The following is a 17,774-nucleotide window of genomic DNA, read 5'->3' on the forward strand; positions in this document are numbered from 1 at the left end:
TGAGATTCAAACTTTTTATCTAACGTGATCACCGTTCACCGTTAATATTTTACAGAATAACAGTTATAATGGCTTTAAGTTTAATTCCCCCGTTGACTGATGGACCCATATCTTATCAGGCAATATACCAGCCAGCACAAACGGGGTCCTTTCATAACAACAACATGGCCGCTCTCTGCAGGGGCAGACACCGGTGGAAAAGGACTAACTGTTTGCATGTTCTGACCAGAAACCTGAGCGGTAACAATGTTTTGTTTAAAACTGTATTTTGTATAGATATGGAGGAAACGAATCGGGTGCGTGTTAATAATTACATTTGTCTCTGTCGTCACACAACTAAGTTACAAACCTGCAGAGCTGATGTAACTGAGGTAACTCTGTTTAACCACCCTGCGGATCTGCCGGTTATTTTATCCCCGTTAACTTAACAGTTAATTATTATCACCCGGTGTCCTCCACCTATCTCTACTCCAATAAGTCGGCTACATTTAAACACTCCGAACTCCCTTTTTCACAACCGTAGAGCTCACAGGTCAGCCGGAGGAGCATGACGTCGCCCTGTAGTGAATGCACGTTAATATGACGTCACATGCCGTTAATTATTTCTCCAATATGCTCGTGCAGGGATCTACGACTACGACCTGGTTGTTATTGGTGGCGGTTCAGGAGGCCTAGCTTGTTCAAAAGAAGGTGAGTTTTTGAGTATCTATGCTTTGCACGCAGATGTGTAATATTAATCAATTGAAAATATATATTTTCAACAACATACTAACAATATATCTGTATGTACAGCAGCACGGTTGGGACAGAAAGTGGCTGTCCTGGATTATGTGGAGCCATCCGTTAAAGGTGAAGTATTTTTTTCTTAAACTGCTGTGCCAGATAATTACACACATGACAGTTGTTTGATTTAAAGACCGTATTTGCCACTTAACACTTTAACTGTTTTTTTTCAAACAGGTACCAAGTGGGGTCTTGGTGGTACGTGTGTGAATGTTGGCTGCATTCCCAAGAAGCTCATGCACCAGGCTGCTCTCCTTGGCACCGCAGTCAAAGATGCCAGGAAGTATGGATGGCAGATCTCAGGGCCCATCTGCCACGACTGGTGGGTCAATCCACTTTTTTTAATTATAAATTTAAAGGGAAAGTTACCCTGATCAATTGGATAGATTGCTAAATATTAAGACTAGCTAAACAGCACCATCTGGCGACGTTTTTGCAGTAGGACAGCGATTCAATAGGTGAACGTGAGTCAAGATGAATGCTTAAAACGCGAGGACCTGTAAAGATTTTTTCTAATTAACCCAAGATAACTACATGTGACCACCGGCACCGAATGAAGCATCTTTTCAGGTCAGTTTATAGCGTAAGCTGGGATGTGTTTTGCAGGGCCACCATGGCCGAGGCCATTCAAAACCACGTCAGGTCTCTGAACTGGGGTCACAGAGTTCAGCTGCAGGACAAGTAAGTGACACCAGCTCTGCTCGCTCACTCATTCTCCAGGATAAACCAATTTATTATTTGTGTTTTTCTTTATTTTCGATCCCTTGTATGGCGCGAGCTCTTTTGGCACACGGATGAAGGATGATCGTCAGCCAGTAGATGGTGATTGAGTGACTGGCTCGAGGGCAAACAGGTGTTAACCTCTGTGTTTAGCCCACAATGTTTTCATTCCAGTGAGACAATTAGCTTCAACTCCACAAATTTAGTAATGCTCCTAATAATGTTTTCCTTTACTTTTAATAAACAATATCCCTTGGGAGAACAGCAGAGATGCGTTGTTAACCACAATGCATAGCAGTAATCGTATATGTGTATTCATTGCAAATGTAACAATAAATGAGCACATATGTTAACAAAATGTCCCATTTTTAATTGTTAATGACTGTTAGATTTTTCTTGCAATCAGTAAAGTTATATTGTTGATGATACTTTTAAATTAAAATGCTTTTTAAAGGAGAACTAAAGCTGAATTGGTGATGCTAGAATGGATTTTCTAGCGGAAAAAATGGCCATAGAAACTTCTGAAACCACGTCCGCATCATAATCCACCTCTGTGCTCTTCAAGTGTATGCTGAATTATATATCAATACACGGCATCCCCTGTTCTCATTTTGCTAAAACATACACAACATACGCAGCAACAATTGTTATAAGATCTCTTCTCACTATGCCGCCGGGCCGCTTCTCTAGGCAACAAAGTAATGTTTTTGTTCTCCTGAGTTAACTGCCTTTTGGTGTTGACGACATATATTGGGAATTTGAAGAAAATAAGAGAAATGGTGGTGGGGGATTTTGCGCAAATTCACAACAGTTCCTGTATTTGATGTAAAGCAACCAGCTGTTCAATCTGTGTTTTGCAGGAAGGTGAAGTATCTGAATGTCAAAGGAAGTCTGGTGGACGAACACACTGTCAGAGGATTAACTAAAGCAGGGAAAGAGGTGGGTTGCTTGCCTACTTATTTATACATTCATTCTCTTTATTCTGTCAGTTCCGGTGATAATTGAATTTCCATTAGTAAGACCAAAATCAAAAATGTAGGTACTTTTAAGAAATGTTGCTTGTTTTTATGTGCATTTTCTTCAAGAATTCTTTTTGGAAATGTTTGTAATTCTCATTTTGTTCACAAGAGGCTGCAGTAACCACCACTTGCTAACTTTTATTTGCACGCTAAATAAAACTAACGGCTAGCAGAAGGAGAGATGTAGGTAATGCAACACAATGGCCAATCAGAAAGAGAAATCAAAAGTAAAGTTGAATAAGGAAAATTTTTTGTTTCTCACCTATCTCTTGTCTCTACTACTTAATTAAAATAAGTTCTATGTTCCTTTCTGCTTCTTTTCCTAAACCATTAAACTGTAAAATCTAGACTCGACCCCTGTCTAGCTACTGAGTGTGCTGTTACTTGTTTCGGTGGTCACAGAGAGTTTCCATTATAACTGGAATTCAGAGTACTGTAGAGACCACAATTGTTTGAAAGATATGAACAAAATATATTACTTCCCGTGTCTCTCAAACAGATGATCCTGACAGCCAAGAACATCGTGATCGCCACAGGCGGGCGGCCAAATTACCCCATCGGGGTACGTAATGTTCCCCCCAGGACCAGGCTTTCCTCTGCCAGCACGCGTTGTTCGCTTGACTGGTTTCCAGAGTTATAACCTCTGAAGGGATGTAAAATGTTGTTTGTGCGCTGTGCCACATGAACCGTACATTTGTTAACACACATTAGGTAGCAAGTAAAAGAGTGCTGACTGTTTTTTGTTTTGTTTATAGTGGGTGGATGGTTTGATACTCCTGCTCACACCTTTTTAACTCTTCTTAAAGATCCCAGGAGCAAAGGAGCACGGCATCACCAGTGACGACATCTTCTGGCTGAAAAAGTCGCCCGGGAAAACGTGAGGACGCCCTCCACCTACCGATACGCATTGTAATATTAAATCACACCATTAGTAGGATAATGGATCTGAGAAAACAACCTGCGTGCAGTCTCATTCAAACCACATTGCTGAAGTTAAAAAAGGTCCTGGTTATTTCTTGTGATTTTTATTTTTTACATTCCTTTTGTAAAGGGCCAAAACTGAAGGTCAGCGCAAACATTTAGCTCTCGCCCTTCAACGCGTCCACTGTAAAGTGTGTAGAGTTGTTGGTGCTGTTGGTACACAACGTGCTCCGAGGGGAAACGGAACCTCCAACCTCTGCAGGGTTGCTGCCTTGCTCTAACCCGCCGCGCTGACACGACACGTCCCACGGTCACGCACTGCAATCATTCGTCGGTGACATGCAGCTTGTTTTTCCTCCCTTCCTGTCAGCCTGTCCTCGCCTCGTGATTCCGATTAGCGGCGTGCATCCTGACCCTTTTACAGAACAAGCCCTTTAATCCAACCATTTAGCCCCTGTCATCGCCCGGCTAATTGGTCCTTCCCTGATGCTTCCTCTTGGCACAACGTGCAGACGGTGACTAGCGGTTGCGGGATACCTGGGTTGTGGTTGTTGTTTGCTCCGCGGTGACAGATGAGCGGAGATAATTATTCGGATATGTAAGATTCAGATGTATCCAGGCAGCCGGCTCCCAGGGCAGTTTTTAATTGTTTTGTTTCTATATGCCAATTTTGACTGCTTTGGCTTATGATCCATCATTTGTTTTGGGAATTGGGCCAAAATGAAAGACACTGTATTAAAGTTATCAACTTGATAAGAACATCAGTTCATTCTAATGTGTCGATGCTAAAATGTGTGGTGTTCCTCTGTCGCACACGTCTTGTAATATGTGTGCTGTTCAGCTCTCTGCCCACTTGGTGGCAACGCAAAATCATTTATAGAAAACCAACTAACAGCACGCTTTGAAGCCATCCTTAAAACAAGTATCAGTGTAACGTTCCCCCGTTCCAACAAAACGCCGCTGTGCATGAAGCAGAATTACCCACTTGAGCTCAGGAAGTCCTTTTGATGTAGCGGTGTGGTGGTTAGTGAAGTCCTCCGCCTCCCCGCTCTGTGAGCGCAAACCGCACATTGGGGCTGGAGGTGCTGTTGTGCCGCCGAGCCGCCAGCTGTGCAGGTGGGGGCGAAAAGGCCTTCTCTGCCGGCAGGGCCGGTTGTTGGAGGGCGTCCAGCGGAGTGATGGGTGTCTAATGGGTCTTGGAACACAAACACACCTGAATGACAGATCTGGCCCCGGGGTCCGAAGCCCAGAGCTGGCTGCCTTCATCATGCGCGTACCAGAAGGACTGTGATGCTGTGCTAGGGAGAAGAGATGAATGAGGTTTTTTTATTGTTATTGTTATCACCTTAGTTAGTACCGTGTCGAGAAAATTAGGAACTTGGAAGAAGTGAAAAGAAGTGAAGTGACGTTTGTAAATAGAAAAGAGGATGTTCCAATTTTTTTATGACTTAAGTCTTTAAGACTAAAAACCACAGCAGCAACCGTGTGGGACTGTGAGTAAGTCTCAAGTTGGACTGACACCAGGCCTTTGCAACAAAACCCCACATTGATACTCTGACACACAGGAGAAGCATCTGAATGCAGTGTTATCCGTGATGGGGCTTCAGACTTCCCAAGGTCAACCGGCTTTTTTTTTTGGCAATAGCTCCCCTTTTAATTAAACGGCGATAGCTTTCCCAGCTGGGAGGCTTCCTTTTGATCTTGCGTGTCAGTTTAAATGAAAACTGACAAGATATTTAAGCAGGGAACCAAAAATGGACATTTTTGTGCAGCCAATATGATGAGAATGTTACAGCTACAACAGTGTATGCATTATAATATATTTATGTGTGGTACAATATTATTTTGAAACTATATGGACAAAACAGATACTCACCAAAAGAAACAAAAAAACACAAGGTAACAAGTTGGTCATGTGATTTGACGTGCACAAAGCGCCCCCATGTTTTGGTGGGAATATCTACGGCTTTAAAATCAGACCCACGTCCAATGAGAAAGAACACGAAAATGAGGCAGTTTCTCAGTGATCAAAAGTTTGGATCTGAAGCTCTTCGCTTAATCTTCTCTAAGCCATTTCACAATATGCACTTAAGTGCAGCTGTGCATTACACCGACACGGAGAACAAGGCCAAAAGGCTTTTAGTGCTTTGTGTTAGCGTGGACGAGGGCAGGATGTGCCTCGGGCTGCCCGTGCTGTCACATGGAGGAGGGCCAGGTTAGAGAGGTGAAAACAGGGTTGAGAAGGGCCTCGTCGACGTGAGTGACGGGCATCACTTGGCTGGCTGGCGTGTGGACGTGAGCTCTGTACATGGCACGCTCCATGTGCAGGGATTAGCCTTAACGCCGCAATTAGACACTACAGATCGCAGGGCTGGATTAGAAGTGGGATTCCCCTGGACCCCACACGCACACACACACTCACACACACAAACGCACACTCACAGCACCAACCTTTTAAATGTCTCAGTTTTTTACCTCCTTCTGAAGTTTTGTAATTCACAGCCACTCTAAATCTAGTATTTTTAATTAAACATTTTTGACTTGTTTTATTTGGAAAAACACATTCTGCACAATTGATGACTCTTGTTTTTTTGCATTGTTTACTTTGCTAATAGTCACTTAATTTGTGTTTTGCAGGCTTGTGGTTGGAGCCAGCTGTATCCTTTTGTCATTGCTGGATATAGAACCACTATTAATAAAAACATTGGAACCAGTTTCCAAAAAGAGACAAACGTCAAGGCAAGTTTTCATGCCTGTTAACTTGCACTTTCTTTTGTTGATGAAGAGTGTGCTGACATACATCAAGTGCTACTGTACATGTGAATCAAGAGAAATGGTGTTGTCCTCAACCCGTCGTGGCTCAGATGTGGCTCTGGAGTGTGCAGGCTTCCTCACCGGCATCGGCTTGGACACCACCGTGATGGTCCGCAGCATCGCCCTCCGGGGCTTTGATCAGGTATTGCTCCCCGAACAACAGTATGAATATTCTGCACAATATATATATATATAAAATCTTTTTTGTCACATCTGAAAGTGGGTGTTCTCTTTGGACTCCTGCAGCAAATGGCGGGTCTAATCACAGACTACATGGCGACATATGGGACAAAGTTTTTATGGAAGAGTGTCCCAAAGAGTGTGGACAAACTTTCCTCAGGAGCCCTCCAGGTGACCTGGACCGACACCCGCACAGGGGACGAACACAAGGACACTTACGACTCGGTGTTATGGGCAGTCGGTGAGTCACGTGTTCACCAACAAGCTTGTACATACATGTGATAATGTATAATGGAACATTTAAGGAATATGCTGACGAAATCATCATCACTCCACCCTGCAGGTCACAAGGTCACGTTTAAATAGAGAGCAACATCTCGAGGTGGTAGAGGCTCATTGTGTGGCTTCTGGACACTTGAGCAGAGGACATAGGGAAGCTTGAGACTTGATATTTTGACAAACATTAGACATGGAACCTTACAAAAGTGACTGCTTAAGACTTGACTTGTACTGTGCATGATAGTAGACCAAGACAAATAGATACGACTGTGACAGGCATATCTTCCATGAAGTCACTAAGTTAAATATTTCACTTATTTCAAAAGCAAAGGTTTGACTTCACTCAATTGACTTGAGGCTTGAATTGGACCAAATAAATCTAACTGATCGAGCCTTGATCCGGTAAGTCCTTATTATGAAAGTTTACCAGAGTCTCTTAGAATCCAGACTCTAAAGTGAATAAACGGACTTTGCAGGCCTGTTAAATTCATAGTGAATATAGCTCAAAATACTGTGATGAACCCATCGTCCCCTGTTTTTTACAACCTCTCTAGGTACAATGCGTAAATACACCCGTCGTATTCTTCCCCGTGTCTGAACGAAAACATCGGCATGAGGATCCTCCCTGCTACCAAACAATTGGATTGCCGTCCCCCGATAGAGAGCCGTGTCAGCAGGTAGCCCAGGAATCAAGGCAGCAAACAAAGTAATAAAGCCTGAGTGATGGCAACGGGGGGGGGCGTTAATCACCCACCGCCGGCGAGAGAGGTAGGACTGGGCAGGATGCACCCCGGCACAGGGTCACAGCGTTCCCCTCTTTGTTCTCCCACTCTGGGCCTTCCTGCCCGTGCCAGCCTCTGCGGAAACCAACCCCGCATCTGTCACTGCCGTCCCTGCCCGTGTGGCCCTGCGCCCGCCGGCGTGCCCATCTATCCACGCAGCGCTCTACCCTTTTCACTTCTCCTGTTGCACCAGCAGTGAGGGCAACAATTTGGGTGGGGAGGTGGGGTGGAAAGAGAGACTCCTATCGGGATCACCATGCAAATGCTTTTCATAAAAGGTTTTCCAGTGTTGCTTTGTGAGAGGGTCCCCTCATGCGTGTGACAGCGGCGAGGATGTGCGTGACCCTGCTGCTGAGATGACGTTTGTTCTTCCCTCCCGGGGGGCTGCATTCCCACATCATCCCAGCGTTAGTTACTCACTGCTGGTGAGTGATGTATGTACAGTATATATGTCATTCCGACTCACGTGAGATCCGGATTTTACCTATAAATTTGTTCGAGAGTTCCCACAAAGACTCAGGAAAGCGCAGGACATTTTGGGACGTGGCAATTACTACTTAAATTCTAATCCACATTGTATTTAAACCAATTTTTAGCTGCTCTCATAGTGCATTTTACACTTAATGAGCGATAAACGTGCTGCATTAAGTCCATGTCATTTGTTGGTCATCGGCACAACATTAACACTGTATATTAGCACCAGCATTAATGTTGTTGTGGGAGAGCTACTGGCTCAGACCTTGGGTGGAACCCGGCTACGTCCATGGCAGCTTGTGTTCCCATACAGTTCACTGAGAACCAGCGACAGCGTGGCCCCCCGCTCTTTGATGTGTGCATGCAGGAGTTATGAGTACAAGGCCACTTCCCTTTACGGTGACCTTACACTAGGGGCCGGGCAGGGTTGCGGGTCTCGGCGGAGTTATTAAAGGCCAGAGGGGACCGGGGGACAGTATCACCACTGTGTGCCACATCCTCCTCCACGGCCCTGCCTCCCTCCACCTTTCCCCTGCTCCTTCCTGGCCTCCCCTGTCCAGGTGTGCCAGCAGAAACGCGGCAGGAAACAGAACATTTCCACCTTTCCTGTCTACATGTGGACAGTGGGCACATTACTCCCCCCTCTCTGTGGGCGCTACAGTACTGAAGGATGTCATTCGAAAACATTTCCTAGTTCCTTTTTGAAGGACTTTTGACTTTGCCTCAGTTTTATGGGTTACTGATGACATCCCGGAATGTAGCTCTCCCTGTCTGTACGATTGCAGTGCAATTGGGAAATGTATTTAAAAAGTGGTAGAGAACAGGGTTCTATATTTCTCCTATTATTGAGATTATATTGCAGGGCCCTGGCTTCGCAGCATGGCGCTATGCTGGCCGGACAGTAGTATGTAAAACATAGCGTAGCTATTTGTGCACGATGGCAAACACGTTGCGTGTTGCATACAAGCCTAAAGGATGTTGTTGCTTTGAATGCATTGCACCCTTTTGAGATATGAGGGGACGGTCAAATACTCTGACCGTGTATGTAACTGTACATGTGGTTTAATTTAATACTAATCTTCAAATAAGCAACAATCATTTAGTTTTTTTTATGGGGATTGATTCATTAATTTGTTGTGAGGTCTGCAGGCAAAAAGCTTATAAACTGTAATGCGCTGCGGGTGCTGTGTGGGCAGGATGTGATCCGACTTGATGAACAGCGCTGGTCTTGTTCGCTTCAAGGACCCTGAAGTGAGCTAAAAAGATCGTGGCCGACCCCTCCCACCCCGGACAAAACCTGTTTGTGCCCCTTCCATCTGGCAGGAGGCTGAGGTCCATCGGGACTTCACTCGTCACTTTTGTCACTTTCTGTTCGTGGTGCACTTTATTTTTTAATTTTTAATATTTAAATATTTTTAACTAACTTTTATTCCTTTATTTTAAACTAACCCATAGCCTTATACCGTTTAACCCATAGCATTTATTTTATTACTCGTGCACTGTTGTATGTCGTCCATTGTCGTACTGAGTGCTTTTACGCACCAACCGCCAAGTCAAATTCCTTGTATGTCTGACATATTATGGCAATAAATGTTCTGATTCCTGAACAAAAACAAACACTCGGTAGTTGTCGCTGCATTTTGATTCAAATGTAGCTTCATTCTGATTTGTGGACAGAATATTTGATATCATCTGTTTCCTACTGAGCTTCAAACAGTGTGAAGAGGTAACACAACGAGTCTTCTTCGAAAAAGCACATTTTAGGCGCTTCAAAGTAATGTATAGTAAATTGAGACACACTACACATCTTGTTGAACTAAAGCCATTTAGAAGTGATGATGGTGTTTTAGTTACACAAATAGCAACTGCGCCACACTGTCGATAGAATAAACGCAATGCGTTTCCACTTCCTGTGACATTTGTTCTAAAGATTGCTGGCTCTTTATCAACGTACATCTTAAAATCTTTTTTAGCCTGAAGTGGCGAACACAATCAAGTTTTGGCATCCCATACGATCTATTCGCTAAAAAGAAAACACTCCCCCGCTCTCACTTTGCTCTCCCTTTTGTCTTTGTTCATTTGATTGATCAGATAAGCGTCCAGCTCTCATTTCAACCTGTGGCGGGTTGTTGTGGCTAATTAGCCTAGCCGTCTAGAGGCTTCCTCCTAATGTCACAACAGGCTTTGTTCACAGTCAGATCGGCTTATATGCAGTGCCACAGTGTGTGTGTGTGTGTGTGTGTGTGTGTGTGTGTGTGTGTGTCTGCCTGCTTCAACCAAGTCCCTTATCAGCTGGCCCACTGTTGTTGTGTCCTCGCCGTACAATGGAGTCGTGGTCATTGCCACAGTACAGCAGCGACTGGAGCGACAGACAGGAAGGCCAGATATGTAGAGTCTATACTTACCAGTCCGATTGAACCGATAGTTTTCTTTTTAGGCCATTACTGATGTTTTGGTAGTCATTTATATGGACATTAATATTTTCAAAGCAGAAAATTACAACTTATTAATTTCCTCCGGGAGCTTCTATATCATGATCTGGCATTTGTTATAAATACATCAAGTGATGGTATTTTGACCTTGGAAGTGAATCACCTACCACTCTTTTACCATCTATGGGGATATTCTACATGTATTCTTGCTTTAAAAATAAAAAAAGCAAAATTGAGAGAAGAAAAGAAAAAGAAAAAAACAGAAGTACAGATATTTCTTTTTAATTAAAAACAGAAATGTAGCTGAATTCCACAAAAAATGTCCTTGAAATTAGGCCAATGAGAGAATGAGGTCTTGCTGCAGGGAATTGGCTAACTTCCCCTCATTCTCCCTTTTCTGTTCACCCCATCGCTTTAAACCCCCCCATGCTGTGGAACACTAAACTGGAGCCCCCCCCCCCTCCCGGTCTGAGAAGAGGGGGAGGTCGTTGTTCTTCGGCTCCAGCCAGGAAAAAGGGTCTCGGGGGTTTGTTATTCCTGCTGTCCGATAGCATCTACATGGGCGGCTGTTTATTATGCTACCCGGGCAGGTTGTGTGGAGCAATGGAGAGGCGGCCGGGGGGGGGGGGGGGGGGGGGGAGTGGTCCTCCTTGCCCCGTCACCATAGAGACTTTGTGTCGACAGCATTAGTCAGCCGTCCCCCAGGAAGTGTCAGAAATCACACCTTTGGGTGTCCCGGGGGGGCCGTGGGATCCCGATTCCCAGCTGCTCATCCGTTTCTCTCTCCCTCTCTCCGCTGGCCACATGTTGCTGTGGTTTCACTGTTGTGTTCATTCTGAATAATGTTTACCCTGATATAACTACACAAACGCAACAAGTCCTCACATTCCACAAGCCGATGGTCTACTTTCTCTTTAGGAATGGCGATGTCATGGCTGTTGCCAATTCTTCGGCCCGGTTTATTTTTCTATTAACGTGTTGTCTCCGGAGTGGTGACGTCGTCTTTTCCCTGCGTTGTTTCCTTCTATCGGACTTAAGGCAGAGCCCCTGAAACCAAAGCGCTGGGCCTGGACCAGCTTGGCGTGCGCCTCAAAAAGGAGACGGGCAAAATCCTTCTGGGCTCTGACGAATCCACCTCGGTGCCAAACATCTTTGCTTTTGGTGACATCGGCGAGGTAGGCGTTGTCAGCACACACCACACCTATGTTATGTTGAGGTGCCGCAAACCCCACCGCCATGTGCGCAAAGAGCTTAACGAAAATGTGAAATCCTTTTATTCTCTTTATTTTTGACCTTACTCAAAATGTAGAAGAGAAACAACAAACAACCCCGGTTATGAAACCCAGCCGTAAGCATTCTTTTGAAGGTTGTTTTTAAATGCATTTTACACTCCAGCAAGTACTGGTTGTTAAGTGAAGCCTTCATGTAATCATTGGCATCGCCACTGTGTGTTTTTAGGCTGAACCAGCCGTGTCAATACTAGTTGCACCTGCAGTGTTGTTTTTCACCACGACCAGCTGTGTGCTTCCTTCCTGCCTCCCAGGCTTCATGACACCCACGCTCACTGTCTTTGATTGACAGTTGGCTTTGATGAGTAGTTCTTCACACCAATGTCTGTCAACTTTTCACAGCAACGTTGATTATTATTATTTTTTTTTTTTTAAGCCGGAGGATTGATATCCCAATTTGTTCGGTGCTTTGTTGTGTTCTTTTTCTCTCTCTGAGTGCCAAACATTGCACTACGATGACGCATGTGAGTTGCTGCACCGCGTACATGCGGAGGTGCAGGAATTGTTTTGGACAACAGGATGTGCACTGGTAATTTCACACGTTTAAGTCATGCCTTTAGAATTGCCCCGCAGCCCTACCGTTTCCTGCACCATTCAGGTGTGTGTGTCAAAGACTTACTGTACTTTGGCAGACTTTCGGGACAATAAAGGCAGAGTATTTTTTAATGTTTTTTTTAGACTGTTTACATGTTTTGCACTTCCTGGATATTTAAGTCACTGACTCACGGTCCATCTTTGCATTTCTCTACAGTGTAGTCAGAACTGTTGGAAATAGTAAGGATATGTACGTTTTTAAACTTCAGCCCTGTTTTTTATAGTAAAGTGAACACGTTTTTATGAAACAGTCTTATAGAGCAAACGTCTTTGAAGTCCACATATTTTAAAGTCATTTAAATTGTGTCTTGTTTTAGGGTCGTCCTGAATTGACCCCAACGGCCGTTAAAGCGGGAAAGCTTCTCGCCCGTCGATTGGCCGGGCTCAGCGCTGAACTCATGAACTACGACAACGTAAGACGCACGCACACACACTCGGATCCTGGTCATTTCCAACCATTTAATGGGCTCTGCTTAGAGACTCATCTCGCACACCCACACATCTTACTTTGCCATTCTTAGTGATGAGTCGTGAAATAAATGTAGCAGAATTTCCCCAAAATGTCATCATTCTTCATCCTGCCATGTTTACTCATATTTATCTCTTCTGCCAGTTTTATTGCAGTTGTTCATTTTGTTATAGATTAACTGTGTATGCACATTGTCAAGAGTGGATTTCTAAGTGACACTAAATATGTATTTACTAAAATATAAATTCATGTGACACATTCAATGCCTCCTGCGCCGTATTAAAATACAAAGAAAATGTAATCGGTACGCTATAATGCATGAAGTATTTCAACATTATAATACAGAATCTTCTGTGAAACAACTAATTGATGGATTGTGTAATTGTTTCAGCTGAAGCTTGAAGTGTTGTGTGTGTCTCTTTGTTGTGTGTGTGTGTGTGTATGTGTCAGGTGCCCACCACTGTGTTCACCCCCCTTGAGTACGCCTGTGTGGGTCTGTCTGAGGAGGACGCTGAGGAGCGGCACGGGAAAGACGGCATAGAGGTATTCACTGTAGGCCGAGTGTAAGCATTTAGTACTTGAAATATAAGCAATATAAGTAGTAATAAGACTCTACAGTATATAGAAGATATTGTGGTGTGAGTATGTTTATAGTGTATTAACTACACACCAGGAAAGCCAGACTACATTAGAGGATATATATATTATTCAGGTAATAGATTAAAGTAAGCAGCAGGGGATCAAATTAAACGTTACATCATATTTTTTGTGTACACGGGTACTTTGCAGGTGGTCTGAAAATGAACTGAACGTATAACATCTCTCTCTGTATTTTTTAATATATATAAATAAATATATAGTGTATTAACTACACACCAGGAAAGCCAAAATACATTAGATGTATTATATATATATAATATACATATAATACATACATCTATGTATTTTGGCTTTCCTGGTGTGTAGTTAATACACTATGTTCATACTCTCACATAATAGGGAATTGTGTCATCAGAAATAGTACTCTTTCAAATATAACAGTACAACTATACCTGTAACTGGTATTGCGCTCCAGTCGTGACCGTGACTTTGTTGTAATATGTGCTTAGTTTATTTACCCAGAAATGACATGCCTCGCGTGCACAAAGCCGGTCACAAAGCCAGTGTTTATGGCTTTGGTGCTGCCGTCGAACGACAAAAAAAAGAAGTACCGCTGAACAAACATTGACACGCACGTACAGTGCAAACAGCAAGCAGCTCTGTATTTCTTCGCGCTGGCGGACGTGAGCGCCGTGCCAGATGCCGGCCAACACCTGCACAAGGCCGCCGATGAACACTTTGAGCGACGAGCTGGGACTCCTTGCTGTGACTGACAGGCGAGCAGGAGGTCTGATTGAGGCGTGTACGAGGTGATGACAGGCCCGCTGAGATCTGAGGAGGAGCCGGAGCTGAAGCACCCGGCAGCTGCGCGGCCCTCGCAACTTGTGTCGGCACGTTGGCCGCAGAACACGAAACACCGCGCGGCCTTTAGTGAGGAGTTGGACATCAATCCCCATCAGGAGCGGCGCAGGCATCGCTGCTTTTATCGAGATTCCATGTTGCGTGTTTTGAGTTGTGGCTCATAACTCGGTAATTGGAAGAACGCTTGAGCCGTGACCGGCTCCTGTAGAATGAGATTAAAAAACGAAAATGAAAGACACATTGAGGTTACCATTTTATTACACTATTTGCAATAGTGGATTAAAGTTAAATCCGCCCCAGATTTTAGATGAGGCCTCCGTTCAGAAAGCTCGGAATGCAAAAAGAAAATGATCACATTGTAAGTAGTCAGCAGGGGAAGTCTACAACAGCTTGTTTTGTCATCCCTGTGAATACTGCAGAATGCAAAATCAACTGCTTGGACTTGAGGGCCAGAATTATATATAGTTTGTCCAGTGAAAGTGATTTTATTTCTGTTTTAGGTCTACCATGCTTTCTACAAGCCTCTGGAATTCATCGTTGCAGAGCGCGATGCCAGCCAGTGTTACTTAAAGGTAAGTTCAAACTGTAGAGGGACTTTTATGATGTGTTTAACATTGTTTCAATTTGACAACATCATATGAGATGTATTTCTTCTGTATACATATTCATTCATGTTGTCAATTTGGCTCTAACCAAATTGGTGGTTCTTTATTTGATCTTTACCGCATAGTCCACCCCTGCTGGCAGTAAGTAACTACAGAAACGCACCTGGCAGCTCCTTATAGCTGCAGATTCTAAAAACATGTCTTTCGGATGGACTGATAGGAGGGCGACTGTGCCTCAATGGAAAGCAGAACAGAAAAGCGCAATAGAAATTCAATCCATGTCTCATTTACCACAAAATGGAAATCTGAATCTTTACTTTCTTGCCTGGAAAAACAAATAAAACTGCTTTTAGCAATAAAAGGATAATAAAGCTAGTGATACAATGTAATAACGCTTCCACCTGTTGCCTGTATATTTATCTTTGGAATCACTGTGGTCCTCAGGTGGTGTGTGCGCGGGGCGGAGAGCAGAAGATCCTGGGTTTGCACTTCACCGGCCCAAACGCTGGAGAAGTCGCACAGGGCTTTGCCATGGGCTTCCAGTAAGTTTAATAACTCCTGCATTTAACTTAAGATACGTCTGGTGTTTTTACTGCATCTATGCCCTATGAAACGGTTATCGTGATAATTCTAAACTCATTAGTGACCAAAAGGAAATGTCTACAGTTGCCCATCATGTGAATCCCAACGTGTTTGTGTCTCAGGTGTGGCGCAACATATTCCCACCTGCTGCAGACGGTGGGCATCCACCCAACCTGTGCCGAGGAGGTGGTCAAGGTCAACATCACAAAGCGGTCCGGCTTGGACCCCGCGGTGACCGGCTGTTGAGGTTAAGCACCTCGGTTTCTGAACACTAGTGAGCAGACGGGGTTCCTCCGGGGAAGTTGAACTAAGTTAGCCTGTCTCTCTCCTTCTCCATCTCCTTTTTAATATGGCTCCCAAATGGTTCTCGGCTTCACACTCCTCTCCCCGGGAACACGGTGTCTTCATGGGGTCAGTCGCTAAGGTTCTAACTGGCTGCCCAGGATAGCGTCACTTACGCCTCATGCAATAACCCGAGCTCTGAGCATAGCAATGCTCACGCTGTGAGGGCATCATGTAAAAGCACAAGGTTTGAGGATCAGGTTAGTGAGAGTTGTGCGTCTTTAAATAAATGTGCTCATTGATCAGAGGTAAGGCCTGAGCTCAGGCTTTTGTTGAACTCATACGAGAACTGGGGACCAAACCCCTTACTTTTCTCTGAATGTATAATATATATATATATATTATATTCTGCAAATATTGTTGTTTCTCTGGCTGTACTTCCTGTCCATTAGTCTTGGAAGTGACACATACCACACACCCCCACAAACCCCTCCTCCCACCCCCCGTGACACTGATGGATGGCCCCAGGGCCGTCGCCGCAACACCGCTCCATTTCCCATGGACACACACAAACAGTCGGTGGGCCGCTTGTCAGTCAGCCGACCGAGACCTGGCCAGGGATCTCCGGCTTGTTTAGGCCCCAGCAGACCCCGGACCCCTTCCTTTTCCTCCACGTCCTTCTCCCTCCAAATGCATGAAAGAACAGAGTGGGACTCGCAAAATAATTTGCTGCCTGGATGCAACGGGGAAACTCTACCTGTTAATAACAGAGCTTTGAGCTTTTACTATGACTGTAATATTCAGCTTCACCCAAAGGTGGCACTATCGCCCCTTCGATTCACCCGTTCTTTCTGAGCCGAGAATGGAAGGTGGGATAAAGTAGTCACCGGATAGAGAATAGGGCTGAATACGTTCGGGTGGCACATTTAATCCCTTTAATCCCTATAAAAGATATGTGCTCTTGGAAGCCGTTTGAATGCAGACTGTCTTTATTGGTGCCAAACTGATACGGGTTATCTGTTGTGTATTTACATTGATGGCAGTTTAGGCCTAAAGAGCCATCACACTTGAAGATAAGGCAAGTTGTTTATGTCAATAGAGCAGTAAAAGACCCCTCAGAGTTCTCCAAAGTGCTCCAAGCGTTGAACCCACGGACTGAACTTGGGTTTATTATGTAGAGGAGGAGGAGGAGGAGAAGGAGGATATACTGGGTTGCGCTAGAAATCAGGGGACCTAAGAGGAGGCTGCTGGCTACAGTTTATTTTTATTTGAAGTCTAATCTGCCCGTTCTGATTAATTATTTCGATGAGGGGAGTGACAGTGCGCCAGGAGATGGGGAGAGCAAAAAGAGCGAGAGAGCGGGAGGTACCAGGTTTATTTGGACCGGGGCCAGAGGAGAGGGAGAAGGAGAGAGCTGAGTTTCAAGCCCGGTCAGGGGGGATTCCTGTGTGCTCTGTTCAGGGCCGAGGTGGTGACTGAAGGACCCTGACCTCCGCTCAGCAGGAACAGCTTGACTCTATCACTCGGGAGCACAGAGGGCTCACATGCCGCAGTGCTGCCCGGCTCGGGGGGGTTGGGAGGGGGTAGGATGGCACAAGGAGACTGTCGGTACCAACTCGCCAACACGCCACAGAGCGGTAGCACTGTGTTGGCCCAGGGTAATTGAGTCTCTTTTCCTGAGCTTAACGAGCCGCTTCGGAGACCCCGGGGGGGGGGGCAACATGAGGGAAGTTATTGAGGCCATCAGTGTAACTGTAATGTCTGTTTGCTTTTTACCCTCCGCTTCCCCTCCGGGTTTTCTCATCTGCTGTGGCGGCTCACACACACAAAACGGCTTTCTTTTTAAACGACATGTCCGTCTAGTGTTAATATCTGGGGGGCGGGAGGGGGTCAGGGTTCAACTTTTAGGTCGGCCAGCTAATGATGGCTTGCACTAAAACCCAAAACTGGGGAGTGCAGGCCTGATGTCGCCTGGCCGCCAACTTACGCACTTGTAAATAGAGAAATGTAATTTTCCATTAAAGCTTCCATGTACATAATTTATATGTACACTTGGGAATGCAAGATTAAAGTAATGATGCCCACCGA

At 44.8% G+C, this 17,774-nt stretch overlaps 1 protein-coding gene across 2 annotated transcripts; it reads left to right on the forward strand.

Annotated features, from left to right (window-relative positions):
• Nucleotides 1–105: 105 nt before the first annotated feature.
• Nucleotides 106–17,774, forward strand: txnrd2.2 (thioredoxin reductase 2, tandem duplicate 2). Of its 2 annotated transcripts, XM_040196595.2 has the most exons (17): nt 106–240; nt 625–690; nt 793–849; nt 961–1,105; nt 1,390–1,464; nt 2,364–2,442; nt 3,022–3,084; nt 3,329–3,399; nt 6,081–6,100; nt 6,308–6,399; nt 6,504–6,678; nt 11,443–11,579; nt 12,605–12,700; nt 13,207–13,299; nt 14,718–14,789; nt 15,267–15,364; nt 15,527–17,774. In XM_040196595.2, exons 1-17 carry the CDS (start codon nt 165–167, stop codon nt 15,648–15,650), a joined length of 1,539 nt encoding a protein of 512 aa, XP_040052529.2. In that variant the 5' UTR covers nt 106–164; the 3' UTR covers nt 15,651–17,774. The 2 variants fall into 2 exon arrangements, with proteins under 2 accessions (XP_040052529.2, XP_077943719.1); XM_078087593.1 differs by lacking the exons at nt 106–240; nt 625–690; nt 793–849; nt 961–1,105; nt 1,390–1,464 and adding an exon at nt 1,538–1,636 and having other exon boundaries at nt 6,081–6,399.

This window comes from Gasterosteus aculeatus, chromosome 13 (assembly GCF_964276395.1).
Source record: "Gasterosteus aculeatus chromosome 13, fGasAcu3.hap1.1, whole genome shotgun sequence".
NCBI classification, from domain to species: domain Eukaryota; kingdom Metazoa; phylum Chordata; class Actinopteri; order Perciformes; family Gasterosteidae; genus Gasterosteus; species Gasterosteus aculeatus.